This window comes from Megascapheus bottae, chromosome 2 (assembly GCF_031878675.1).
Source record: "Megascapheus bottae isolate mThoBot1 chromosome 2, mThoBot2.hap1, whole genome shotgun sequence".
In the NCBI taxonomy this organism is placed as follows: domain Eukaryota; kingdom Metazoa; phylum Chordata; class Mammalia; order Rodentia; family Geomyidae; genus Megascapheus; species Megascapheus bottae.
This window is the reverse complement of record NC_143510.1, coordinates 89437724-89465640: the sequence shown is the minus strand read 5'-3', so window position 1 is coordinate 89465640 and position 27917 is coordinate 89437724. Positions and strand designations below refer to the sequence as shown.

The 27917-nt window shown below is 57.0% G+C and overlaps 1 protein-coding gene across 1 annotated transcript; it reads left to right on the top strand.

Annotated features, from left to right (window-relative positions):
• Positions 1-1701: 1701 nt before the first annotated feature.
• On the top strand, positions 1702-26388 carry Card10 (caspase recruitment domain family member 10). The gene is made up of 21 exons (XM_090328657.1): positions 1702-1828; positions 1961-2224; positions 2999-3136; positions 6595-6920; positions 10767-10964; positions 12376-12531; positions 12767-12892; positions 14681-14872; positions 16314-16442; positions 16686-16801; positions 17098-17126; positions 17270-17393; positions 21812-21971; positions 22198-22309; positions 22820-23063; positions 23210-23279; positions 24075-24171; positions 24556-24714; positions 24792-24907; positions 25131-25243; positions 25387-26388. Exons 1-21 carry the CDS (start codon positions 1702-1704, stop codon positions 25616-25618), a joined length of 3228 nt encoding a protein of 1075 aa, XP_090184783.1. The 3' UTR covers positions 25619-26388.
• Positions 26389-27917: the final 1529 nt, after the last annotated feature.

Below are 27917 nucleotides of genomic sequence, written 5' to 3'. Positions count from 1 at the left end.
TCCCAAGGCTTCCAAAACCATTCTCCAGGCCAAGAGAAAAATACAAGCAAAACAGGATGGCTGCAGGGAGGAGCAGTTCCATGCTGGGGGGAGGCAGTAGGAGGCAGAGCTCTCAGGGGCTGGACTTAGGGACCTGGGGGTGAAGAGAGGCCAGGGCTGAGTGCTTTGCTGTGGGGATGTGGGCAATCTTTGCCTTCTCTGGGCCGGGTAGATTATTATTGTTGTTGTTGTTGCTATTATTATTATTATTATTTTGTGCCAGTGCTGGGGCTTGTACTCAAAGCCTAGGCATTGTCCTTTAGCTTTTTTACTCAAGGCTGGTGTTCTGCCACTCGAGTTACAGCTCTACTGCTGGCTTTTTGCTGGCTAATTGGAGAAAAGAGTCTCAGATTTGTCTGCCTCCTGTTGGCTTCCAACTATGATCACCAGATCTCAGTCTCCTGAGTGGCGAGGAATCCAAGCCTGAGCCATTGGTGCCTGGCTTAACTGATGGGTTTGCACTAGATTTGACTCTAGAACATTTCCTCTGTATGCAAAAAGACGCAAGCCCAAACAGAAACGAACCAGCGAGTAATACAACAACCCCCAAAGTCTGTAGCTCAGTGAAGCTGGGGAAAGACAAACCAGTTCCTTCACTGCAGGGCTAGTCTGTGACCTTACTGGTTGAAACCTTTTCGTTTCCTTGAGTGAGTGAGCTACACCTCAGCGGTGGCACCTAATTCACAAGGTATGCAGAGGGACTGGGAACTCACACCCCCCCCCCAGCTCCCGCCCCTCCCCCAGACAGTTCCCAGTGTCTGGAGAGATGCTATCTAGAAAACATGATGGACTACAGGTTCAGCCCTGATGCTGCAGGTCCCCAGAGCCCTGGAGGACAGAGGCTCTCAGACCTGTTTGTAGTTCACCACAGACTCTCCCTCAAGCATGCCCGGTAGACATCTGGGGAATCCTAGAAATAACCAGCCCCCCCACCCCCACATTGCCCTGTCCCCATATGCTCAGGGGTCCTCATACTGGGAGACAGTGGTAGCTTTACAAGAGCTGATTGTCTCCCCCCCCCAAGGGACCCCATGACCTCTGCCTTTTGCTGCCTATCCTCCTGAGCTTGAGGGAAGGTGACAGTGTGGGCGGATCATTCGGGGACACCGAGGCAGGGAAGGTAGCACTGGATCGTGTCTCAGGCAGCTGGGCCAGAGGTTATGTCTCTGTCCAGCTGGACCTCAAATCACTGTTCCCAGACAGGGCTGGCCAGGACTTCTTGGAGGAGAGGGGCTTCGCGGTGGTGGGGCGTCATCATTATCGGCTCTGCACTTTGTGGTCACTCCCTGGGAGATGGGCGGTGGGATGTGGGCAGGTGGGCCGCACCGGTGCGGGTGGAGTGGGGTCCTGAGTCCGCGCGCGCGCGTGCGTGCGGGGATCCGCGCGCGTCGGGTGACCCGCCGGCCGCAGGTGGCCCGCCGGGGAGGGCGCGCTCGGGGCGGCCCCGCCGGGGAGGGCGGCAGTGGGCGTGTGCTGGGCGAGGCGGGGAGCGTGGCCAGGTGTGCGGGCCGGGCCGCGGCAGCTGCGTGTCGGTCCCCGCCCCCTGGACGCCGGGCAGGTGTGGGCAGCGCGGGGACCCCCGCGCCTGGGCCGGAGCCGGCGGGAAACAGGAAGCAGGGGGTGGCGCGGCGGGCCGGACGGCGGGCGGGCGGGCGGGCGGCGATGTGGGGCGGCCCGGACGGCGGCGGGGCCGGGGGCGGAGCCGGGGCCCTGGGCGCCGCCCCCCTGCGCCGGCGGAGCCGCCGCCCGAGCGCGCAGCGGGGAGCCCGGGGCGGCCGCGGCGGGCGAGGTGAGCCGGGGCGCGGGGGTCCCACGGCGGGCGCGGGGCGGGCGGGCTCGGGGGTGCCGGGGTCCCGCGCCCGCGGCCCACGCCCGGGGCGCCCCGCCAACGCCGCCGCGCCGTGCGCCCCCTCTTCCGCAGACCCCGAGGACGCGGCCATGCCGGACCGGGCGGAGGCGGAGGCGGGAGAGGCGTCGGCGGAGGCCGGGCCCGGGTCGGGGTCGGGGTCCGAGGCCGAGGAGGACGCGCTGTGGGAGCGGATCGAGGGCGTTCGGCACCGGCTGACGCGCGCCCTGAACCCCGCCAAGCTCACGCCGTACCTGCGCCAGTGCCGGGTCATCGACGAGCAGGACGAGGAGGAGGTGTTGAGCACGGTCCGCCTCCCGTGCCGCGCCAACCGCACCGGTGAGCCGGGCCGAGCCGCGCCCCGGGGCCCCCTCCCCAGCCCGGGGCCCCGCCGCGCCCCGGGGCCCCCCCGCGTCCCGGACCCTTGCGCTCCACCTCCCCTGTCCGCTGTTCGGGTGCCCCTTCCCTGTCCCCCCGGGGCGATCGGGCCTCTGCAGCTGGAGGCCGGCTCTCCGTGGCAACCCCGGGCCTCAGTCTCCCCGAGGGGGGCTGCGCTCCTCCTCCGGAGCCGCCGCCGGCCGGGGCCGCCGCGCCGAGCCACACCGGCGTCAGGGTTTTGTCTGTCTCGGGGTTCCTCCCCACTTCCGGGACCCACATTCGAGAGGAGGGGTGGATGTGGTTCCCTCCGGTCACAGCCGGTGGCCTTCGCCACTTTCCGGTGCCCTTTTGTCCTTTGACCTCCTTGGTGTCCCCCCGGCGCCCCCCCGTGAGCCTCACTCCCCGGGAGTCGGCTTCCCCCACCGGTTCACGTCCCATCTCAGCCTGTGAGCATCCTCGACCCCGCGGGCCGAGGAATGAGGGTCTCGTGCGGGGATTGCGGGGCGTCTCCGCGCCACCCCTGTGCTGGCCTGTGTCTGGGGGTGGGGTGGGGCCTGGAGCACAGGTGTGTGGGGAGGGGGCGTCTGGCTCGCCTGTCTGGGAGATGTGCCGAGACAGGCCCCTGTGTGTGTCACAGCTCAGAAATCCGGGGAACGTGGGCCCTGGAGCGTGGAGGGGGAGAAACGGCTGTCGGGGGAAGCCCGTGGGTGACCTCTGAGTGCACCCCCTCTCCAGGGCGACTGATGGACATCTTGCGCTGTCGAGGCAAGAGGGGTTACGAGGCCTTCCTGGAGTCCCTGGAGTTCTACTACCCGGAGCATTTCACCCTGCTCACCGGCCAGGAGCCCGCTCAGCGCTGCTCCATGATCCTGGGTGAGTGGATGGGCAGAGATGCCAGGGCCTGGGCCATGGGTGCCCAGGTGCTGCTCTACCCTGTGTTATCTCTGTTGAACAAATAGGAGAACCAAGGCACACATTGAAATGGCTTGCCTAGCACCCCACTTTTACTGCCCCAGTTCAGAGCCTGCCTGACCGCTGGGCCCCCTCTCCCTGCTGTTGTTTTCAATATCCTGTGGTGGTAATTCACTGGCTTCTAGTTTCTTAGGTTAGTAAAAAAATGAAAGCTGGATGTGGTAGCACACACCTGTAATCCCAGCAGTGGGAGACAGAGGCAGGAGGATCTCAAGTCTGAGGCCAGCCTGGGCTACTTAGCAAGGCAGTGACTCAAAAACTCTGAAAAGTCAAGTTCAAAGGCTCCAGATAAGTGTAGATCAACAAGGGAATGTGATTTCTTGCTGGTGGCTCATACTTGTAATCCTAGCTATCCAGGAGGCTGAGATCTGAGGATCAAGGTTTAAAGCTAATAACACAGTCAGGAAACTCCATGAGACTCTTAATTCCAGTTAACCACCAAAATGCCGGAAGTGGAGCTATGGCTCAAGTGGTAGGTCCCAGCCTTGAGTGAAAAAACAAAGTCCCTGAGTTCATGCTCCAGTTCCAGTACCTCCTAGAGAAAACTTCCTTAAAAAGGACATCATGGCCTCCTCCTTTAGCTCTGTTCTCTGGTGTGCTGTGGCTCATTTTCTTGCCTTAGTGGTCTCACAGATGCTGGCATGGCATGTGTGGGGCCCCCTTGACCCAATGGCTGATTTCCATGACATAGCCATATGTGCACACAAGTTCTCAGTGACTGCTTCATGGATCCGAGTCACGTGACACAAGCCATTTACTTACTCTTATCCAGGGATAACTAGACGGTTCCAGTTTTGTAACCTTACAATGCTGGGAACACTGTGTGTGTGTGTATGTGTGTGTGTGTGTGTGTGTGTAATGTCATTACTCTGAACTAGGGAGACTTTTCTAAGTAGGATTTCTTTTTTTTAAAATTTCAGTGACAGTATTTATTATTAAAAACTAAGTAGGATTTCTTTATGGGTGTGTAATGGAGTCTCATCTTGCTGTACCCTCACTAATCCTGGGGATCACTTTCAAACTTCTTTTTTTTTTTTCCACACTGATAGGTAAAATAATATTGTTTCAGGTTTGTATTTCCTTAAGTGACGTAGCTCAGAGCTTGCTGGTTAGCCAACCCTGAGAGGGCACATGACTCGATTATTAGGTGCCTCAGTGTTTGTTTTTTAAGATGGGCACAGTAAGCCAGGTGCTGGTGGCTCACGCCTAGAAACCTAGGTATTCAGGAGGCTGAGGTCTGAGGATCTGATTCAAAGCCAGCCTGGGCAGTACAGTTTGTGAGACTCTTGTTGTTGTTTGTTTGTGTTTTTTAAATGTTCAGTTTTGGTCAGCTGTGAGGCTTGAACTGAGGGCCTGTGTGCTATCCCTGAGCTTTTTCTGCTCGAGGCTGGCTAGCACTCTACCACTTTGAGCCCCAGCGCTACTTCTGGTTTTCTGGTGATTTATTGGGGATAAGAGTTACACAGACTCGGGCTGGGAGTTTGGCCTAATGGTAGAGTGCTCACTTAGCATTCACAAAGCCCTGGGTTCAATTCCTTGGTACCACATAAACAGATAGAAGCCAGAAGTGGTACTGTGGCTCAAGTGGCAAGGGCGCTAGCCTTGATCAAAAGAAAGTGTTCCAGGAGAGTGCTCATCCCTCAAGTTCAAGCTCCAAGACTGGCAAAAAGAAAAAAAAAAAGGTCTTACAGGCTTTCTTGCCCGGGCTGGCTTTGAACTGTAGTCTTCAGATCTCAGGCTCCTGAGCAGCTAGGATTATGGGTGTGAGCCACCAGTACCAGGTGAAGACTCTTATCTCTAATTAACCACCAGAAAACCAGAAGTGGCACTGTGGCTCAAAGTGGTAGAGGGCTTGCTAGCCATGAGCAAAAGAGCTCAGGGACAGTGCTAAGGCCCTGAATTCAAGCTCTGCATCCACCACACACACATAAAAGGACACAGTGATTGGCTCTATACTAGAGTTGTGTCAACTTGACACATACATTTAGCACAAAGGATGCAGTCAACAATTGTTAGTGGTTACTCTTCCTGTTACTGTTGCTGGTAGGTTAGAGCATATTTCTATTGGTTAGCCGTATTTACTTTAGAACTAGCCTATTGATGGTTTCACTCATATTTTTATTAAGTTAACATGCTATTGATTTGTAAGAGCTCTTTATACACTATGGTTTTGAGTCTTTTATATATATATGTATGTGTGTGTGTGTGTATATATATATATATATTCTGCTTTCTTCTATTCTTTTGCTTGTCTTTTCACTTTGTTGCCTCTTTCATATTTGAAATATTTAAACATTCAAAAAATTTTTTTGCCAGTCCTGGAGCTTGAACTCAGAGCTTGGGTATTGTCCTTGGGCTTTTTCAAAGCTAGCACTCTACCACTTGAGTCATGGATTTTTCTGTGTATGTGGTACCAAGTAATGGAAGCCAGGGCTTCATGAATGCTAAGCAAGCACTCTACTACTTAGGTCATGCTCCTAGCTCATACATATATATAATTTTTTGTGTGTGTGTCGGTGGTAGGGCTCTCTGGGTCTGGGCGCTGTTCTGAGCCCTTCAGCTCAAGGCTACCGCTCTACCACTTGAGCCACAGCGCCACTTCTGGTTTTCTGGTGATTAATTGCAGATAACAGTCTTACAGACTTTGGTGCCCAAGCTGGCTTTGTACTGCAGTCCTCAGATGTCATCCTCCTAAATAGCTAGGATTACAGGCATGAGCCACCCACACTCGGCTTCCTAAACTTTTTTTTGCCAGTCCTGGGGCTTGAATTCAGGACCTGAGCACTGTCCTTGGGTTTCCTTAGGCCTAGAGCTCTATCACTTGAGCCTCAGCACCACTTCCAGCTTTTCTGTGTATGTGGTACCAAGGGATCGAACACAGGTCTTCGTGCATGCTAGGCAAGTACTCTACCACTAGGCCAAACTCCTGGCCCCCTAAACATTTTTTTTTTTTGGCCAGTCCTGGGCTTGAGCTCAGGGCCTGAGCACTGTCCTTGGATTTTTCTCAAGGCTAGAGCTCTACCACTTGAGCCTCGGCACCACTTCTGGGTTTCTTTTCGGGGTATGCAGTACTGAGGAATTGAACCCGGGACTTCCTTCGTGCCTTCTAGGCAAGTACTCTACCACTAGGCCAAACTCCCAGCCTCCTAAACATTTTTTAAATAGAAGATTTGTCCACTTTTTCCATTCCCCCCACCCTGGATTTTATGCCTTGTTTATGAAGAACTTCCCTATCCTTAAATTGCCACAAGCATATTCCAGAATTTCCCTCTAGTGAGCTCCTGGCCTGGGCTTTTCTGGGTGATCTATCACCCCCTGGATTTTGCCCCTCCTGAATATTCTTTCTCCATTCTGGACAGATGAGGAGGGGCCCGAGGGCCTCACTCAGTTCCTGATGACTGAGGTGCGCAGACTTCGGGAAGCTCGCAAGAGCCAGCTGCAGCGGGAGCAGCAGCTGCAGGCCCGGGGCAGGGTGCTGGAAGAGGAGCGGGCTGGACTGGAGCAGCGGCTGCAGGAGCAACAGCAGGCTCAGGAGCGGTGCCAGCGGCTGCGGGAGGAGTGGGAGGCCGGCAGCCTGGAGCTGCTGCGGCTCAAGGACGAGAACTACATGATCGCCATGCGCCTGGCACAGCTCAGCGAGGAGAAGAATTCAGCAGTGCTGCGCAGCCGAGATCTGCAGCTGGTGGTAGGCCCTGGGGAGATGGCCGGGTGCAGGGGAAACGAAAATGAGGATCTCCTGGAGGGTGAGCTCCCGTCTCAGAGCCACCAGCTATCTCAAGCAGCTGGGATTACAGGTGTGAGCCCCCGAGCCAGGTCCCAGCATCCAAGACCCGGACAGGTCCCTGTGTAGCTGCTTCACTGAGGTTCTCAACTGTGGGTCGTTCTTTGTCTCCCCAGCAAACATTGGCATGACAAAGGTGGTGGCTTTGGGGACTCCAAGAATCCTGTGGTAGGCTGTACCGTGGTATTCTGAAGCTCCCTGGCCCATGGGCCTCGGGTGGGCCTGTGGATGCAGGCTGACATGGGGGAGGCTGGAGGGGTGGGTTTGTGTGTGATAGGCTGCTCTGTGCTTGTGAGGAGGGAAACCTGATCAGGATGCTGATGTGACAGGGGAGTGTGGGTAGCTGGTCTGCGATTGCGAGGTGGCTACCAGTCCAGCTACGTAGTGACTGACACAAAGTGGAACTTTTCAGAGAGGTGTGGACAGGTTCTAGATGACACTTCTGGGCCCAACTCTGTCTCCAGTGGGCAGCGTGTCATGGGCACGGCTTCCTTCTCTAGGCCTCCGTTTCCTCATCCTCAAAGCGAGAGATCACGAGTAAGGATGACGGCACAATTGTATGTGCTTTACAAACACACGATCCTTGATACTCAGGAGGCTGAGATCTGAGGATCATGGTTCAAAGCCAGCCCTGGCATTAAAAACCGTGAGACTCAGCTCCAATTAATCACTAGAAAAGGGGAAATGGGACGGTAGCTCCAGGGGTAGGGCAGTAGCCTTGAGTTGAAGAGGAACAAAGCCTATGCCCAGGGGCAGGGCGGTAGCCTTGAACTGAAGAGCTCAGGGACAGTTCCAGGCCCCGAGTTCAAACCCCATGACCCACAAAAAGAAAAAAAAATAGAAGTAGAGCTGTGGCTCAAGTGGCAGAATGCCAGCCGTGAGTGAAAAAGCCAGGTGAGAGCATGAGACCCTAAGTTCAAGCCTCAGTACCAACAGGGAAACAGAAGCGCCCCTGGGCACCAGGCCTAATCCTAGGTGCTTGCTGTGCCCAGAAGCCCTTCCCACTTCCCAGCAGTACTGTTGGAGTTGGGCACTGCTGTTGTCTTTATTCCTGGAGGGGAAACTGAGGTACAGAGATGTCAACTTTCCCAATTTACAGAGTGTCCTGCCTTGTTCTCTGCGTCGCTGAGATGTAGGGACCCACAGATAGGCTCTCTTCTTTTTCTGAACCTATGCAGGGTCTCCCCAGAGGGAGAGAGCAGTGTTCTCTTCCCTGGCTCAGCGAGCACAGCGTCCAGGCTGCTGGCTGGCTTGGCTGGTCGCCTCTGGGCTGGGTATGTTTTGTGACAGCGATGTCTGTATGTGTTTGGCCATCTGGGGGCTGCTGGGCTGGGGAAAGAAGGGGGGCCAGAGAAGAGGCTTCAGAGGGGCTTCAGGCCAGCTGTCCATATACATAGTGACACCAGCTCCTTGCATTTAGAGGGAAGAGAGTGAGACAGAGATTAATAGAAAAATGCTATAAATTTCCCTTAACTCTGTGTGTGTGTGTGTGTGTGTGTGAGTGTGTGTGTGTGCGCATACACACGTGTGTATGCCAGTACTAGGGCTTAAACTCAGGGCCTGGGCACTGTCTGTGAGCTGTTTTTTTTTTTCCCCTGTACCACTTGAGCCATACCTCCACTTCTGGCTTTTTGCTGGTTAATTGGAAATGAGTCAGGCAGACTTTCCACTTTACTTCCAGGCTGGCTTTCAACCTGGTTCCTCTAATCTCAGCCTCCTGAGTAGCTAGGATAATTTTTTCTGTTGCTCTTCTGTCTGGAAGTTTAGAAGGCATGACAGGTGGATGGTGAAAGAAGCCTACACTGCCTGGCTTAGCAGCTGGGGTCCCCTCCCTCTGCAGCAGGTGTGTGGTGACTGGGATTTAATACCATGTTTTTTTTTTTTTTTTTATGAGGTGCAAATTTAATGAGCTGTTCTCTCTAAGCAACATAAACTCGAGACCTGAATGCTATAATTTGGGGCTAAGTGGGTTTGCACATGGGATTAAACATATCTGGGTGATCAGCAGAGACTCCAGGAGTGGAGTGCTCTGAGCTCATGGGGTGCTGGCTGGTCTGGGGTCAGGCGAAGGGGTTGGGGGACACAGGCAGGGAGTGTGTGGCTACACTTTGTGAGGGTGTGATCCCGCTGGCCTCTGGGCCTGGCTCTTTCTCCAGCCGATCACAAAGCATGTTTTGTGAGCAGAAAGGAATGCAGGAGTCATGAAGTCTCTCCAAGTCTTTGTGGAGGAGGAGTACACTTTTAATTCATGGACCAGCCTGACTCCCCTCCCCGCTCCTGTCCTGTGTGTGTGCGTGTGTGTCTGTCTGTCTGAGGCTCAGATTCCAAGAGAACCGCATGCACGTACAGGCTTGCCTAAGGACTCCCCTCCTCCTGCCACCAAGGTCACTGTGAATTGTCCCCAACAGTGGCTGCATATTTTGGCCTGGTGTTACTGCAGCTCAGCCACCCCCTGAGCCCACAAGGATTTGGCTGAGAGCGTGGTAATCCAGCAGAGCAGCCATGTGCATCCATCCTTGGCTTTGCCAGGTGGCCTTTGCCCAGATGCCCACTTCTATCTGTGCCAGCCTCTGGGGACTGGCAAAGGTTATGGGGTTTACTTAAAGGAGTGAAGTTAGGGACTGGGAGTTGGGCCTAGTGGTAGAGTGCTTGCCTAGCATGCATGAAGACCTGGGTTCAATTCCTTGGTACCACATACATAGCCAGCCAAGTGGTGCTGTGGCCCAAGTGGTAGAGCTCTAGCCTTGAGAAAACCCAAGGACAGTGCTCGGGCCCTGAGTTCAAGTCCCAAGACTGGCAAGAAAAAAAAGAAAAGAAAAGGAGTAAAGATAGCCAGGCACTGGTGGCTCATACCTATAATCCTAGTTACCCAGAAAGCTCAGATCTGAAGATTGTGGTTTGAGGCCAGTGGAGAAAGTCCTTGAGACTCTTACCTCTAGTTAACCACCAAAAAACCAGAAATGACTCTGTGTTTCAAAGTGGTAGAGTCCTAATCTTGAGTGGAGAAAGCTCAGGGACAGCGCTCAGGTCTTGAGTTCAAGCCCCAGGATGGACTAAAAGAAAAAACAAACAACAACCCCCCCCCCCAAAGAACAACAACAAATAAAACCCAATTGGAAGTGGAGCTATGGCTCAAGTGGTAGAGCCTTGATTGAAAAACACTGAAGGGCAATGCCCACATACTAAGTTCAAGTCTCAGAGTCGGTACAACAAAAACAAATCTCCAACAAGGAAGATGTCAGGAGACCCTGTGTCTTCCTTGTATATTTGGTTTGGGGGGCTTTTGTTTTTTTACTGATGAGGACTCAGGCTCAGGGAAGCAACTTGCTCAGGATGACAAGGACAGGGAAGTTTGGGGGTGAGTCAGCAGCCCAGCTTTTGGCAAGAGACAAATCCTGCATGGACTTGGTCTGAGTGTGCAAGGAATAGGGGATGCAGACCACCTGCCTGGACACAGATGAGATGGTGGCCAGCCAGGGGCTGTGGCTTGCCCAAGGCCACCCCAAGTTGAGGCAGAATGGGGTCCAGGCTTCCCTTCCCTTCCCAGGTGGGGTGTGTGTGTCTCCCCAGGGAGGGTGCCTGGGCCTTCTCATCCTCCTTCCTCCTCTCTGTGAGTCCATATTTGCTCAGCCTGGCCCCTCTTTCCAGGCAGGTCCAGAGGGGCTCCTGTCAGGTTCTCAGGGGCCTGGGGCATGGTAGCCCCGGAGTGTCCCATGGGGCAGGGGGACTGACTTCTGTCTTGGACCCCAGGTGGATCAGCTCAAGCTCAAGGTCAGCCGGCTGGAGGAAGAGTGCAATCTGCTCCGGAGGGCCCGGGGAACGCTGCCCGTGGCCGAAGACAAGGACAAGGACAAGGAGCCAGACAGCGCTGACCTGCTGTCTGAGCTGCGGGCCGAGAACCAGCGGCTGACAGCCTCACTGCAGGAGCTGCAGGAGGGGCAGCAGCAGGTAGAAGCTGGTGCTGGGGTGCAGGTCATGGGAAGCAGGGTTTCAAGGCCGACACTCTACCACTGGAGCCACAGCGCCACTCCCAGCTGTTTTGGTAGTTAATCGGAGATTACAGTCTCAAAGACATTTCTGCCTGGGCTGTCTTTGAACTGTGATCCTTCGATCTCAGCCTCCATAGGAGCTAAGATTGCAAGCTCGTGGTCTATCGCTTTGAGGCACAGCTCCATTTCTGGCTTTTTGGGTTAGTTAATTGGAGATCAGAGTCTCACAGCCTTTGCTTCCCAGGCTGGCATCGAACCATGATCCCCAGACCTCAGCCTCGGGGTAACTGGGATTGGAGATGTGAGCCGCCTGTGCCCAGCTAGTTTTACTTGTGTTTGTGAATGAAGAATCTGAGCACTCGAGGCACACAGTCCTCCCGGGCCACCCCTCAGGTGTTTTTGCTTTAGTAATTGATTTTAACCTTTTATTTCTTTATTTTCAGCACTGGGTAGAAAGGTTTAAACTTTATACTTCCTTACTTGATCCACACTTCCCGCTCCTTTTGCTCTGGTTATTTCTGAGACAGTGTGTTGTTTGCTTTTTGCCCAGGTTGGTCTGAACTGTGATCCTCCGGTCACACTCCTCACAACAGCTGGAATGGCAGACCCACCATACACAGCTTTTTTGTTCTTTAAGGGTGGGTCTCTTTATTTTTTTTATTTTAGCCTGGAACTGCCATTTTTCTTATCTCAGCCTTACACATAGCGGGGTGCCACGGCTCCACGTGTTGCTTTTGGCTTTTGCATGTGGGACTCTGAAACACCGGTCTCTGCCTTTGAAGTGGCTGGGACTCTAAGCATGTACTACAATACTCATCGCCCAGACCTTGGGTTTTTCAGATAAGGTTTTGCTGTGTGGCCTAGACCGGCCTTAAACTGTGGTCCTCCTGTCTCCATCTCCTGTGATCTTGGATTACATTCCCATGCCTGACCTTGGGGTTTGTGGAGGGGTTTCTAGACTCTGAAGAGGTTGAGGCTGAGGTCTTGGTGGTGCTAGGGCCTGCTTGGTGTCTCCTGTTAGGTCAGTGGTAGAGCGGGCCAGCCCCCTGGCTGTGAGGCCATAGGAAGTGAGGGCAGGGGCTGGGATGTGGGTCTAGCGGCTGGATCTTGGGCCCCTGGCCAGCTCCTTGAAACTCCAATGTCAGAGGAGCGAGGATAGATCAGCAGCCAGCAGCTGCTCTCCTGGGGTGCTGGGTGGGACCTGACTGAGTGGTTGGGACACAGCCTCTTGCTCTGACCTCGCTGTGCCCTGGGGGGCAGGCAGGACTGTGGGGCCATGCCTGCTCCCCTACTCTGTAGGCCAGAATGGCAGAGCTGGGGTGTGGGGAGGCGGGGTGAGGGCTGAGGTGGCTCTGCTCCTGGTCCTGCAGGAGGCCAGCCGGCCTGGGGCCCCAGGCTCCGAGCGCATTCTCCTAGACATCCTGGAGCATGACTGGCGAGAGGCACAGGACAGCCGGCAGGAGCTGTGCCAGAAGCTGCATGCCGTGCAGGGGGAGCTGCAGTGGGCTGAGGAGCTGCGAGACAAGGTAGGGCACACCCTCTCCCTGCCCACCCCTCCCTGCCAGCTGCCGGTGTCTTTGTTAGTTAACCCCATTTTACAGGTGAGGCAACTGAGGCCCAGTGAGACCCAGGCAGTGGTCCAGACCATCCTCCTGGGTGGGTGGGTTTGTGTCACAGGGCTTAGGCTTCTCACTGGGCCTACTGGGGACAGGCTGGGACCTTCCCTGCTTGGCGCTGTGTCTGAGCCCACCCTGCCCACAGTACCTGCAGGAGATGGAAGACCTGCGGCTGAAGCATCGCACACTACAGAAGGACTGTGACTTGTACAAGCACCGCATGGGCACGGTGCTAGCACAGCTGGAGGAGGTGGAGAAGGAGCGGGATCAGGTGAGCCCAGCCCTGAGTTCAAGTCCTGCAACAGAGAGCAGGGGAGGGAGGAAAGGGGAGCCAGGAGCTGATGGCTTATACTTGTATTCTTAGCTACTCAAGGAGGCTGAGATCTGAGGATCATGGTTCAGAGCCAGCCTGGACAGGAAAATCCATGAGACTCTCCAAGTAACGACCAGAAAACTGGAAGTTGATCGGTGGCTTAGGTGATAGAGCTCTAGTCTTGAGCAGAAAAGCTATGGGATAGAAACCAGGCTTTGAGTGTCAAGCTCCAGTACAGGGGGAAACAAAGAAAAGGCTTAAAAGGTGTGCTGGTCAGTAGAGGACGGGGCTGGGGCTAAGGTGCTGTCCTTGCTCACACTGGGACGAGGTACAGCAGGGGTCCAGCCCCAGACACTAGCCAGGCAACTTCCCACCAGGGCCCCCACACCCTGGGTAAGTCACTGGGCTGCCACCCTAGCCCGGCCTTGTCTATGAGTTCTGGAGGTCCAGCTGCACACTGGGCCCCGACACATACACCGTTCACGACAGTGACAGAGCTGTCCCTGCACCTTTCATTGGGAAGCGGCAAGGACAAGGCTGGCCAGGAGAGGAGCCTCAGGTATGTGCAGAGGAAAAAATTCTCCCAGGTTTTGGCTCTTAGTCCCTGGCACCACAGCCTCGTCTCTGGTTGAGGCGTAGGTGGACTGGTGACCCCATGGCTGATTCCTTAGTGCCCTGGACAGGGTGGGGAGTGGAGGAGGGGGGCGGGGAAGGACGAGGAGAAATGGAGATGGAGTCTTCTTTTTTTCTTCTTCTTCCTTGTTTCTGTGCTGGTACTAGGACTTGAACTCTTGACCTGGCCACTGTCTCTTCGCTTTTTCCATTCAAGGCTGGTGCTTGAGCCACAGTACCACTTCTGGCCTTTTGGTGCTGAATTGGAGACGAGGGTATTATTTTCACTACCTGGACTGAGTTTGAACTGCCGTCCTCAGATCTCAGCTTTTCAAGTAGCTAGGGTTAGAGGCATGAGCCACAGGTGCCCAGGTCAGATTTGTTAGAATGTACCTCAGACTTCCCTGGGGGTGGTTAGAGGGTGGAAGTTGGGGACTTTATTCCTGGACATTCAGACTCTGTGGCCTGGGGCTAGGTGCAGGAGCCTGCTTGTCACCAGGCCACTTCAGGCCCTTGGGCCTCTGGCTCAGCTCCCTCGGGGGCAGGGGATGGCACGTCTGGGACTTGGGCCTAGCTGTCAGAGACCTGATCTTCGTGGTGTCCCAGGTTCAGTGGGCGGGCACTGTCTGGCACACAGTAGGTCTTCTGGAAGTGACTCACATAGTTTGGGGTAGAATGGTAAGAGCCTGCAGGGATAGCATAGGTATAGCCCACCTTGTCTCTGCTGTCCTGAGCAGGGCATGGTGTCGGGGAGGACTGAGCTGGGATGAACCTAGGTACACATAAGAAGGGTGCGGGTTGGGGTGCTATAATCTTCTTTTCTTTTTTCCTCCCTTCCTCCCTTCCTTCCGTCTTTCTTCATCAGTCAAGGGGCTTGAACTCAGGGCCTGGGCACTCTTCCTGAGCTTTTCTACTCAAGACTAGTGCCCTGCCACTCTAAGCCACAGCTCTACTTCCAATTTTCTGCTGGTTAATTGGAGATAAGAAGATCATAGACTTGGCTTCCCAGACTGGCTTCTTTGTACCTTGATCCTCAGATCTCAGCCTCCTGAGTAGCTATGATTACAGACACAAGCCACCAGCGGCTAGCTAGTGGATTCCCTGTGGCTCCTTCAGCGACTCTGCTCTCTCCAGGCCATCCAGAACCGTGACCGGATCCAGCTGCAGTACTCGCAGAGCCTCATTGAGAAGGATCAGTACCGCAAGCAGGTACGGGGCCTGGAGGCTGAACGGGACGAGCTGCTGACCAGGCTTACCAGCCTGGAGGGCACCAAGGCCCTGCTGGAGGTACAGCTGCAGCGGACCCAGGGCAGCGCCTCCCTCAAGGTGAGCCTCGGCCCAGGGGAGGCGGGGCATGCTCAGGCCTGGTGGGAGCCCGGGGCGGGGGGCAGGGGGCTGCTGCCCAGTCCTGCAGCTGGGACTGGGACATCTAGCAAGCAGGACGGGGCCCTGCTGGCTGAGTTTCTGGGACACAAGGATAATCTGAGCAATCGTATTTGAGGTTTTGTTTGTTTGTTTGTTTGTTTGTTTTTGGTGTTGGGACTGGGACTTGAACTTAGGGCTTGGGTACTGTCTCTGAGCGCTCTAACACTTGGGCCACAGCTCCACTTCTGGCTTTTTGGGGATTCATTGGAGATAAGAGTCTCATGGATCTCCTTGCCTGAGCTAGCTTCGAACCATGATCCTCAGACCTCAGTCTTGAGTAACCAGAGTTATAGGCGTGAGCCGTTAGCACCCGGCAATTTTTTTAAAATATATTTTTTATTGTAATTAATATAAGGGTTACATGATATTTGCCAGATAAATGGTGCCTTAATTCGCACACATTGATACCCTTTCAAGCACCCGGCAATTTTGACTTGTCGTCTTTGCACTCACACAGGCCAACCTGGGTGCTAGAGCATCTATGAACCCGTAGGGTGCACGGTGGTGGGTGAGTAATCTACTCCCCTCCAGCCAAGAACCCAGAGGGTTTGGGGTTGCATTAGTCACTTGCCAGGCAGTCCTGGAGGGGGAGAATCTCCAAACTCTTGGTAAATTTAAGACACTGGTCCTCCAGGGCTGTCTTGTCCTGTCTTGTCCTGGGTTGCTCGCTCCCAGTGAGGCCTGGCTGGAGGCAGAGAAGGCCCAAAGTTGCACAGGCTTTGGGGTCAGAACCTTCAGATCAGAAATCCTCCCTTTAGCCTGCTCAGAGAGGCCCAACGGCTCACAATCTCACGATCTTAGAAGGTGTTTCAGTCCTGCCTCAGGGCCTTTTCACTCACTAGCTATGGCATCTGCTTGAACCATTGCCCCGCCCCCCTTCCCAGTTCCTGCCTAGAACTTAAGGTAGAGCACTCCTTCCTAACTCCTTTTTTAGCCTGGAGCTAGATTCTTATCTCCAACTACAGAGCCCAAAGTTGGATGCAGAGGTTTAGCTCTGGTGATAGAGTATCAGCCTTGAGCTACAGGCAGAGTTAGCTCTGGGTTCCAGCCCCATTACAATGCAAACACTTATGTTTTTGTTGTTGTTTTCCCGAGACAGCTCCGATGCCCGAGGCTGTGGGCCCTTCTAGGCTTCCTATCCAGACTGTGGTGCTGTTCTGGCTGTCTGAGTGGTTCTGTTTCTCTTCTGGGCCCGTCCCTTCTTGTGGCTGTGGCCCTGGGAGTGCTGGGGTCTGGGTCCCTGCGCTCAGCTCTGCCTTAGGCCTTGTGTGTATGGCTGTAACTGGCTGTGACTGATCTGGGTCCAACCTTGCTTCTTCGCACTCCTCCCCTCCTCTTCCAGGCCTGTGCCTCCTCCCATTCCCTGTGCTCCAACTTCAGCAGCACCTGGAGCCTCAGCGAGTTCCCCTCCCCACTGGGAGGCCCCGAGGTGGGGGAAGCCTGCACCTCTGGATCTGAGCCCTACACCTTGGTATGACCCCTGCCTGCCCCAGACTTGGGGAAACTGGGGAAAGCTGGCAGTAGAGAGTGCTAAGCTTGACTCCAGTGCCACTGCATGGGGGAGGACATGGGGCCCAGGGAAGGCCACCGTCTGCGTTTAACTCTGGAGCCAGCCGGGGACTGCCCTGGCCAGGGCATCTGCAGCCTTGCTCCCTTCTGGGCTGCCGTGTAGGGGTCTGGGTAATGGTGACCGGGCCCTGCCCTGGTGTTGCAGGATGAGGCCACAGACAGTGAGAAGGAGATCAATCGCCTCTCCATCCTGCCCTTTCCACCCAGCGCTGGCTCCATCCTCAGGCGGCAGCGAGAAGAGGACCCCGAGCCCCCCAAGAGGTAACTGGGAGTCCCAGGGTGGATGGCTCCTGAGCGACCGCTTCCCAGGAACCACAGGCCAATCAGGAGATGGAGGCTGGTCTGCAGACCACCACGCTCAGGTGGTTCAGGAGGCTAAGTGTGGGCACAGAGGGCTTGGCCATAGCCCGCCCGGTCTCCAGGCCAGGAAAGCCTGGTGGCCAGGGCAAGGCAGAGCCCTCATTTGCTTGGGGGTAGCAGGATCTTTTATCCTCTTGTGGGCAGGGGGGCAGAGGCCCCTGGGTACCACACCTCATGCCCTCCTCCTTTTTTCCCAGGTCCTTCAGCAGCATGTCAGACATCACAGGTAATGATGGGGGCAGGGGTCTCATCTTGGGGGGCCTGCCCCGCCCTTTCCCCCGTCAGGCAGGGCCCTGGCCAGGCAGCAGGGTGGCTGGAGGCTCCTGGGGGAGCTGGTTCTGTCCCCTGACTTGTACTCTGTGTCCTCAGGGAGCGTGACACTTAAGCCCTGGTCTCCAGGACTGTCCTCCTCCTCCTCTTCTGACAGTGTGTGGCCCTTGGGAAAGCCGGAAGGCCTCCTGGGCTGGGGCTGTGGCCTGGGTCTGTTCAACAGGTATGTGGCTTCCTGGGCTGAGGGGACTGGGGACTGCCACCAAGGCTCGAGTGGGACAGCGGTGGGGTGGACGTAGCCCCAGAAGAGCAAGTTCCTTAGAGCTGGAGCAAATCTGTCACCACCGTGCCTGGGCCGGTTGTTTTTCCTCCCCAGCCTCAGTTTCCCTTTTGGTTGAACCTCTTTGGCCTGTGGGTGGTTTGAGTTTGAGTCCCAGAGCCCAAGGCTCTGCAGTAGGTGCTGAATGAGTCAGTGCTGGGTGCTACTGGGTGCCTCCCACTGGGCAGACCAGACCGGGCACCCACAGAGCTGGGAGTGGAGTGGGGGTTTGCTGGATGGCCCTGGAGCTGGGCTGCCCAGAGATGGAAGTAGAAGTCCCAACACACTAGCGTGGAGTGTGCTGTTGGTAGCCCTTGCTTGCTGTGGCTACTGGATCTAAGGAGGGGTGGGGGCCAACAGGGGAGCGCTGAGAATGTGACCTTTGACCTCCACAGCTGTGGAAAGAGCAGAGGCTGCTGGGAGGGGCCTGAAGTCCCTGAGGAGGGAAGGCGGGGGATGGGGAAAGGTGAAATGCCAGTGGGAGCCACTGGTGGCTCCTGACTTCTCTCACACTGGGAAGCTTAGGAAGGTCTTGCTGTGCTGATGCTACTCTTGCTGGGAATGGGCATTGTGACAGTTCATCCCCCCTCTTCCCCCCTCTCCCCCTACTCCCCCTGTTTTATAACAGAAACAGGCTCAAAGAGGTTGAGGATCTTGCCTAAGGTCACACAGCTGAGAAGTGCCAGGGCCAGGTCTGCAGGGAGCTGACTAGGCCTGGGTTTGGGGAACCACAGAGCATCAGAGCTGAAGGGGTGGTGTTGGTTCCCTAATGGGTCCTGGGACCTGGCGAAGGCAGCCTGGCCAGCCTACTAGGCCCAGCCCCCACCCACATCCCGGCAGCGGCCCAGAGACGCATTGTTTCTGCCTTCCAGGACGTGCTTCTGGGGGAAGGGGCGGAGGCGCCTCCCTTCCTGCCTGCATGGGCGCTTCCTCCGGCCTGGACCTGCAGCAGGGGTCGTGGCTGCTGGCCAGGGGCCTCCAGGATGCAGCTCTGGGAACAGGAGGCTCTGGCCCTGTCCTGCCGGGGCTGGGGGACCACAGGGGGTCACTCTGCTATTCCTGGAGAGGAAGGAGTTGGAGGAGGAGTGCAGGTTAGGCCTGGGGCTGGGTGGCTGTGAAGAAAAGGTGATGGATAGACAGACAGATAGATAGATAGACAGGCCCTGTGTAATAGGGAGCGGGGACAACTGGGTCCTCAGATAATAGAAAAGGGGGTTTTCCAGTCAGCCTCCTGCAGCCAGACCTCAGTGCTGTCTCTTTGCCGCTGTGGGGCACTAAACTTCCCAGGCTTCAGTCTCTGCGCTGAGAAATAGTGGGCTCTCCTAGTGCCTGTCCGCCAGGCCACCGTGCCAGGCCCCGCACGCTGGCACCAGGTGTTGACAGAGGAACAGCCGAGGCTCTGAGAACCAGGGATTTGTCCCCAGCCACAGGCCTGGGATCCCTCCGTTCCCTCCTTTCATTCAGGTTCAGTGCTGGATGTCTGGGCGCTTCCCCCCATTTCTGCCATCTCTTCCCCTCAGCTTGCCTGCCACCGCTGCTCTTAGAGCACCCCCCTCCCCTGTGTTCCTCTTGCAGGGAGGGGCAGTGGGGAGGGCGCTGGAGGACAGCCTGGGTAGAGGAACCATGAAGAGCCAAGAGTGAATGGAGGCACTGGGTGAGGAGGGAGGGGCACAGGAGGGAGGGGGAGAGGCATCTCCCCACAGAGCCCCACCCCTGCCTGCACTCACCTATGGGGAGATGTCCAGAACTTCCTGTCCTCCTAGAAGAGCATTCCCACAGTCTGACTCCATCCCCGACCCGCTCTACCGCCACGGCTTGCAGTAACTTCCCTGTGCCTCGGTGTCCCTCAGCTCTAACGCGGGGTCATCGCAGATCCTCCCCGGGGATGTGGGATGATGATGTGCCATCCTTATGGGATATGCTTTAAGTCTAAGTGTCCCAGACTCCTGACCAGTGCATGGCGGCTGTGTTTCCCATGGTGCCCTGAGGCAGGGACACTGAGTGAGGCCGGTGGCTGTGAGCTGGCAGACACCCAGTTCTCACTTGCTCATGACCTGACCCCCTGGCCTGCGGAGAGGGGTGGAAGCCCACCCCATTCCCAGGGTCAATAGCCAGTGCTCCCCTTCCTGCACATGTGCTGCTGGACAGGAGGGGCCAGAGTCCACCCTGTTCCCAGCAGCCCCAGGCTGGCTACGGGGGCTCAGGGATCACTGGGTCCTTTGGGGATGTGGGAAGGTTGGCCAAGGCAGGCTTGAAGGAGTGGGTGCAGGGAAAGACAGGAACTAACAAGAAGACCATGGGGGGTGGGTGGAATCCCTGTGCTGGGATTGCAGGGGTGAGGTGGGCAGGGGGCTGGTGGAGGGGCTGGGTGTAGCTGCTTGCTGAGTGTCTGTAGTGGTCAGTGATGGAAGCTAGGGATCAGAGCTTAGCTCTGCGTTACATTAGACACATTTCCCCAGAACCCCTGGTACTCTCTGGCAGGGTGGAGGAGCCCCTCTCTTCACTCTGCGGTTGGGAGGGGAGAGGTGGGAGGGAGCAGCCCATCAGCTGAGCAGCTTGGGTGTGACCTGCCACTGCTCTCTGACGCTGCTCCCTGCTGGCCCTGTGCACTGGCCCCACTCCCAGGGCTAGAAACTTGGGGCTGGCCATAGACAGAAGTTGCCTTGACTTGGGAGGAGGCAGGCTTAGATTTTTTTCTCCTATCCCAGTAGCAAAATGGAGCCAGTCCGGACCCCACCCACCCTGTGTCTGTCTGCCTGCATTATCTTGCCTGTGTTCTGACCCTTGTGTTCACTGTGGCAGAGGGAGAGTTATCCTCCTTTTTGTTTTAGTTTTGTGCCAGAACTAGAGTTTGAACTCAGGCTGTCCTGAAGCTTTTTTGCTTAAGGCTGGTACTGTCCCACTTGAGCTAAAGCTCTACTTATGGCATCTTTTTTTGCCAGTCCTGGGGCTTGAATTCAGGGCCTGGGCACTGTCCTTGGACACTTTTTGTTCAAGGCTAGCGCTCTGCCACTTGAGCCACTGCACCACTTGTGATTCTGGGGAATCGAATCCAGGGTTTCTTGCATGCTAGGTGAACAGTCTGCCGCTAGGCCATGCTCCCAGCCCTTCATGGGTTTTTCTGCCTGGACTGAATTGCCTACAGCTTACTGACATAACTGAGCCCCAGCTCATTTGCATGTGTCCCTAGCACAGATTTCCCAGGGGCACGGGGTCCCTGTAGTCTCAGATCAGACTGGATCTCTGCCCAACCCATTCTGCCCAGGCCTTTCACATCACTTTGGTGAGCCAAGATACAGCGCAGGGCATCTGACCCAACTCCACAGGCCTGGCCCTGCTTTGCCTCAGGGAACAGAGATGGAGACCCAGAGGGCTAAGGGGAACAAGGGCTCTCCAGTAGCGCTTGCAGCTTTGGCCACCTTTGGCAGCAGGGGGCACTGTGGTCAGATTTGTGCTGCAGCAGCCAGGCTCTGCCTGGCACCGCTCATGCTGGCACCAACTCTGGTTGACTCGAGGTCAGTTTGATTTTGAACCTGGCCTCAGTTCTCATCTGGGGACAGACAGGGTGCTGTCAGCACGGGCATGTTGGTGACTCCATCTGAGCCCTCAGTGGCTTTCACTAATCAAGGAAGGCCAGATGCTCAGGTGTAACCTACCTGGTACCCACCCCTGTATGGCCGGTCCCTCTTTATCCTATCAGCACTCCCCTTGTTGGACTAAGAAAAAGCACTGGTGGTTCTCCTCTGCACGCTGGAAAGTGAGTGCGGTGGTAGGGATACACAGAGGGCTGGCTGGAGAGGGAGGGCCTTCTTTCTGACGGACAGGACGAAAGGGGAATGCGCAGCCATGACAAGGGACAAGCAGTGTGTGCCTGTTGCAAGTTGTACTCACTGCACAGGCAGGGGTCCGTCTGGGGACAGGCTTTTTTGGGTTTGGTGGTACACTAGGGCTTGACCTCAGGGCATGGGTGCCGCTATCCTTTAGCATTGTTCAAGGCTGACATTCTGCTTCTTGAGCCACAGCTCTACTTCTGACCCTTGGGTGGGTAATGGGAGGTGAGTCTCAGAGCCTTTAGCTCAGGTCTCAGCCTTCTGAGATCTCAGCTGTGACGAGCAGTGCCTGGCTGAAGGCTGCTTTTGATTTGGACCCTGAAGAAGCAGAAGCATCTGCCTGGCTGAATGGAGGGGAAGGGCAATCCAGGCCTGGCTGTGGCGGGCACCACAGGGGAGCAGGGTGGGGGAGGGACCCCCAGAACACTTGGGGAATGGAGTCCCAAGAATATTGAACTGTATCAAAGTCCCACCCTCTTCCTCCCTTCTCAGGTCGCTGGCCATTCGAATGTCCGGCTGGAGCCCCCCAGGAGGCCCAGAATCCCAGGACAAGAGCCCAGAAAACCTCTCGTTCCTTGGGGACAGATGGTCTGGGGCAGTGGTCCGGAGGGTACTTTCTGGGCCTGGATCTGCTGGGACAGAACCTAGAGAGGTGAGGTCCCTTTCCCTGAGTTAGGGGTGGAGTTTGTTCATTAACCAGTGGTGGAGCAGGGTCTGGTGTAGCGTATAGTGATTGGCTAGAGCAGAAGCAGGCTGTGCATTAAGTGAAATCTGATTGGGTAGGGACTGTGCAGGGGCGGGACAGACTGCACCTTGACAAGTGCAAGTTCCATTCATAAATACTTTTTTTGATTCCCTGCCTGGATTATCTATCTCAGCCCAGGGCAGAAGCTGCTAACCCGGAGGGGCCCAGCCTGGAAGCAGAGGCTCAGCAGAGGACCTTGCCCTGGAGCCAGGTGACCACACTGCCCCTCCCACGGGACTCTAAAGGTAAGCTTGGCCTGGGAGAGGGCCTGGGAGATCAGGGCTGTGGCCTGGGGTTGGGGAGCCTCTTCCAGCTTAGGGTGAGTGGGAAAGGAAGGACAAGAATGGGACACCACATCCTGGTGGCCTGGCACCTGGCAGGGCTGGCCTTCTTTTGTCTGTTCTGTGCCCTTTCTCAGTGCTGTGCTCAGAAAGCAGTTTCTGTGTAAGGGGCTGAGCACTGGTGTTTCACGAAACTTGTAATCTCAGCTACTCACGAGGCTGAGATCTGAGGATTGTGGTTCAAAGCCAGCCCTACAGGAAAGTCCTTGAGACTCATATTCAGTTAACCAGCAAAAGGCTGAAAGTGCACCAGCCTTGAACAATAAAGCTCAAGGACCAGCTTCCCGACTCTGAGTTCAAGTCCCAGTATAGGCACATAAACAGCAAGAAAGCTGTGGGGGATCCTGGCAGGACCAGGATATAGTGGCCTTGCTGAGACCAATTCTTGACGTCCTGGCCCTCACCACACTCCAGCCTGCCGGTCCTTCCACGAAGCCTTAGATGCCTGGGCAAAGGCACCAGGCGCAGAACCGTTCTACATCCGAGCCAACCTCACCCTGCCCGAGCGGGCAGACCCCCACGCCCTCTGTGTGAAGGCCCAGGAGATCCTGCGGCTGCTGGACCCAGGGTACAAGCGGCGGCAGCAATGGTTCTGCACCCGGGTGGACCCCCTTACCTTGTGCGACCTGGATCGGGGCACTGTGCCCAATTATCAGAGGTGATGCTGAGCCCAGCGCTAGCACGGGTGGGGGTGGGGGCCTCCCCCCCCATCATCCCCTCTGCCCCGGGGCTGGATGGGTGGAAGGAAAGGAGGAGGTGCCTTCCTGTCCTCCACCAGTTCACCCTACCCTGTGCCTCCCCCAGAGCCCAGCAGCTCCTGGAAATACAGGAAAAATGCCTGTCCTCTAGCCGGCACCGGAGCCCCCGCAGTAACGTAAGCAGAGTGGCTGGCATGGCCGAGGAGAGGCAGACAGCAGGGTGGGATCTAAAGGAGGGGAGAGCTCTGTGTTCCAGCAGCCCTGGGGTCGGGGGAGCCAAGCCAGGGTCCATCTTTGCTGGTACAGAGACTGAGTTGATCATCTAGTATGGGCCAAGTAAACAGAAAGTTTTCCCTGCCCAGGGTGGTTGAGATGGAATGTACCACACGCCCATCTCAGCATGGTGGGTACCTAGTGGGCATCTGACAAAAGAGCAATGACCTCCCACTCTCCAGCCTGGGACAGAGCCAAGCCAGGTTGGCATCATCACTGTGGAGATGGGCAAGAGGGAACCTGAACCTGAAAGGTTAGGTCCCTGCAGAGTTCCCCTGAGTGGCGAGCTGGCTGGACATGGGCTGGCCGGCCTGTGGGGTGACTTTGGACCAGCGCCTGAGCCTCTCCGGTCCTCTCTGCTACTGCCTGTCCAGTCCATGGGGCAGTTTCAGGAGGCTGCTTTGCCACCCTCTGAAACATGCTCAGATCCATCCCTAAGTGGGCCTTCTGTGCCCGGAAGGTTTGGGGACACTGTCCTCAGTGTTTTTCTTAATTTTTCTAGGCAAGGTCATGTGGCTGGCTCAGGGCGTGGCTGGCAGGGGTGGTGTGGGGGGTGTTGGTACCTACCCTGGCACTTCTGGGGAGCCTGTATGTGGTGGTGGAGGGGCCTGCTCTGCCCTGCCCACATTCCTGTGTACCCCCTTCCCTGGTGAGGCGAGTCATGTCTCCCGTGACCTCATCTTTTCTGCTTTCCCCAGCTGAAGAAGCGAGCTCTGGGTCTGGTGAGGCCCAAGCCTGCGGGGGGTTCTGCAGGGGACCCTCCAGAGCAGCTGCCACCGCCGGAGCCCTGCTCAGGTGAGGGCGGAGGGTGGAGGGCCACCTCAGGGTCCTCGGGGCTCCTGCAGCTTCAGCTCAGGGGCTGGGCGTTGTCCTGTAGCTTTTGTACTCCCAGCTAATGTTCTAGCCGCATGTCCACTTCCAGCCTTTTGCTGGCTATTTGCCTGGACTAGCCTGGCTCTGATGGACAGGTAGCCTCTTGTGGTTGCTACGTTAGGAGTGGCCTGCAGGGGGCAGGGGTGAGGCCGGGGATTAGGGTGATGACTCCTGTCAAGGTCCCAGGGAGGGGGAGCAGCTGTGCTGTGCTGGGATGGGTGTGTGAGGGGAGTTGATGGGGGCGAGGGCGATGGAGGTACTTCCGGGGCTGGGCTCTCACCTCTTCCGCCTCCCTCGCTGCTACAGAGCCAGCCGGAAGCCTCAGACCCTACAGCCTGGTGCGGCCGCTGCTGGTGGCGGCCTTGCGGCCTGTGGTGCTGCTGCCTGAGTGCCTCGCGCCCCGGCTTATCCGCAACCTGCTGGACCTGCCCAACTCCCGCCTGGATTTCCAGGTGTGCCCTGCAGGTGAGCCTGAGACCTGGGCAGGGAAGGCTGGGTGGCATGGGGGGGCACAGACACCTCTACCTGCCTTCTTCCTACAGAAAGCCTCTCTGGGGAGGAACAGGGCCCCGCCTCAGCTCCCGGAGCCCCCAAGGCCCGGCCTGCCACCCCTGGGCTGGGCAGCAGAATCCGAGCCATCCAGGAGTCCGTGGGGAAGGTAGGCACAGAGAGGGCCCCAGGGTCACCCCTCGGGCTGCTTGGCGCCCTGCAGTGGGGCCTCTGTGCTCTAGTGGGCGGGGTCTGGGGTGGTGGACTCCGTCCTGGAGGTACAGAGCCGGGATGTGACCTTTCTCCAGGTCAGCAGAGAGCACACATGTCCAGCTCTCTGCTCCTCACACCTGGGGACGGGAGAGGAGTAACTTGGGGTTCCTCCTGAGCAGAAGCACTGTCTACTGGAGTTGGGCGCACGGGGCGTGCACGAACTGGTCCAGAGCGAGGTCTACCCCATAGTCATCCATGTGGAAGTGACCGAGAAGAATGTCCGAGAAGTCAGGTGAGGCGGAGGGGAGGGGCCCGGCTTGGCCGTTCTGTCCTCTCTCAGGGGTGGTGGCTTTGTTTCTGTCTGGCTGTCTGGGTCCTGCGCTGACCTCCAGTGCCCTCTCCCTTCCCCTCCTCCCCCCCCCCCGTCCCCCGCAGGGGCCTGCTGGGTCGGCCTGGCTGGCGGGACTCGGAGCTGCTGCGGCAGTGCCGGGGCACGGAGCAGGTGCTCTCAGGACTGCCCTGCTCCTGGGCACAGGTTCCTGCCCACGCGTGGGGCCACGCCGAGGAGCTGGTCAAGGTGGTACGGGGCCGCATCCTGCAGGAGCAGACGCACCTCGTGTGGGTGGAGCGAGGCCGGGCCTGCAGCAGCAACAGCAGCGAGGCCTGAAGCCCTGGTACGTGGGTGGCGTCTTCACGGGATGCCAGCCTCCTCCACTGACACGTGAAGCTCTCCCCACGCCACAGAAGCGGCCAGCTAGGTGACCCTTGGTCTGCAGTGCAGTCGTGCCTCCCATCCTGGGCCTTCCAGATCCTTCGGTTCTCCAGTGTGGGCCCCTTGGCCTGGCCTGCCTCTCTTCTGTTGGTCACTGGCTGTGGCAGCGGAGGGGTCCCAGGCAGAGCCTGTCATAGTGCTGGCCCCACACTTGCTGGCCCGGGGCCTTCCATGCTCGTACTGTGGTCTCAGTGTCCCAGATTCCTTCTTGAAGGCTCCTGCTGGAGCCTGAGCTCACTCCTGTGCAAGGTTTGCACCACAAGTTCTCACAGCGGGGAGGGCTCTGGTTCTGCCCCTCCCCCGCCCCTGGGGTCTGGGACGCTGTCCCTGTGACTCCACCACTGTGACTCCACCCCTGTGACTCCACACATCCCCCCTGCCCACCCCCGAGTGTCTCTCTCCTCTCCCCCACCTATACAGCCACGCCGTGGCTGTCCATTGTCACCTGTACCTGTCATGTGTGTCTTCTGTCCTGTATGTCGTCCCACCCCCCCTGGCATGGAGCACTAACACATGTGTGTTCTCAGCACACGCCCCCCGCACCCCGCCTTGGAGGGGGGCGGGGCATCGGCTACTTGGCCACCAGAATGTACGCCCGGAGGTCGCTCACGGGCCTCTTTTACTAAGCTGAACACTGTGGAACATTAAACACTGTTTGTCATAGATGGAGTGGCGTCTGCCTGCTTGCAGCCCCATCCTGGGCCTTCCCCTCCCCGCCTCCTCTCTAGCCCCACCCCCCGCCCCTGCTGACGGCACCTGTGAGGTCCCCCTGGGGTCAGATTTCCCTCTTGACTTTTCCCAGAGCTGCCTGCCATCTGTGCCATCTGTGCCATCTGTGCCAGCATCACCTTACCTGCCCCGAGCGGGCAGGTGGAGGGTCGCACGGATGGGGGACCAGTGCTCGTCTCTGCCTGGCCAGCAGAGGGACGTCCTCATGGCTGACTGAAAGCATCTGGCTGCTGAGCTCAGGGCCAAATGTTAGGCCTCAGAGGGGGTTGAGTCCTGCACCAGTCTCCCCAGCGGACGCCCCCCTCCAGCAGGAGCAGGCCAAGCAGACAGACTGAATCGGGGCCCCCTTGGCCTTGAGGATTCTTTTCTCTGAGAAGCATGTATTGGCTGGGCATGTGGTTCATGGCCTGACCTCCCAGCCCTGGGGAGGCGGGATAGCAACTTGGAGACCAGTTTGGGCAACACCATGAGGTACACACAGAATGAAATGAATCGAAAACCCACCAGAGTTAAAAGGACAAAAGGTATTCCATCCTGCAGATGACTGTCAGCTACCAGCTCCTGAGGGACCAGGGCTGGGGTACAGCTTAGGCGATGTTGGTAGGCTGAGGACCTCCCCAGGGGGCTAGTGCAGGCTGTGGGCCTGGTGTGGTGGCCGGAGAAGGGTGTCCATGCTGGAGATGGGGCACCAGTGCTGGGCACATGGAGGCCTCCAGGGATGGGGCTGGGCCATGGTTGACAGACTGGTGGGAAACGATCCTGAGCTTAGGAGGAAATCAGAGCTGACATTTTGGGGTGGTGGGTAGAGAGGGAGACAGGGAAGCAGAGAGGGGAAGAGGACTGGATGAGGAGCTCCCCCCATCATTACCAACGGGGGGTGCAAAGAAGGCTTCGAGGCTACCTCTTGGAGGATGAAGCAGACAGTAGGAGAGGAGTGGGGCAGAACCGCTTTCCTGGCGTGGAGAAGGGGGCAGAGCGGAGGACTGGGTTGCAGGGCTTGAATGAGAGCAAGCTGCTGGGCTTGTCGGTTGGCTCCCAGTAGCTGCTGCAACCTCCGTCCTGTGTGCTGAGACTCAGGGCTGGGCACAAGGCGTGGGGTTTGGGCCCCACCATCCATTGCTCCAGAGAGTGTGCAGGTGGGGCAGGCTGCAGACTGGAGGCAGTGTGCGTGTGTGTGTGTGTGTGTGTGTGTGTGTGTGTGCGTGTATGTGCGTGTATGTGCGTGTGTACAGGGTCTAGAACTCCCTTGGTTTTTTTTTCACTCCAGGCTGGTGCTCTACCACTTGAGCCACAGTTCTATTTCTGGCTTTTTGCTGGTTATTTGAAGAGAAGAGTCTCACCGACTTTCCTGCCTGGGTTGGCTTCAAACTGTGATCTTCAGATCTCAGGAATCTACTCCCTGGGGCTTTGTGGTGGCTGTGCTCCTTGGCTTCTGTGATCACTGAGATGGGAGCCAGGATAACAG

Excerpts from the sequence above, each read along its gene's own strand:
- Card10 (XM_090328657.1), top strand. The coding sequence starts at position 1,702 with ATGTGGGGCGGCCCGGACGGCGGCGGGGCCGGGGGCGGAGCCGGGGCC. Across the intron at positions 2,225-2,998 it reads GTGCCGCGCCAACCGCACCG|GGCGACTGATGGACATCTTG; the intron begins GTGAGCCGGGCC and ends CCCCCTCTCCAG. Across the intron at positions 25,244-25,386 it reads AAGAATGTCCGAGAAGTCAG|GGGCCTGCTGGGTCGGCCTG; the intron begins GTGAGGCGGAGG and ends CGTCCCCCGCAG.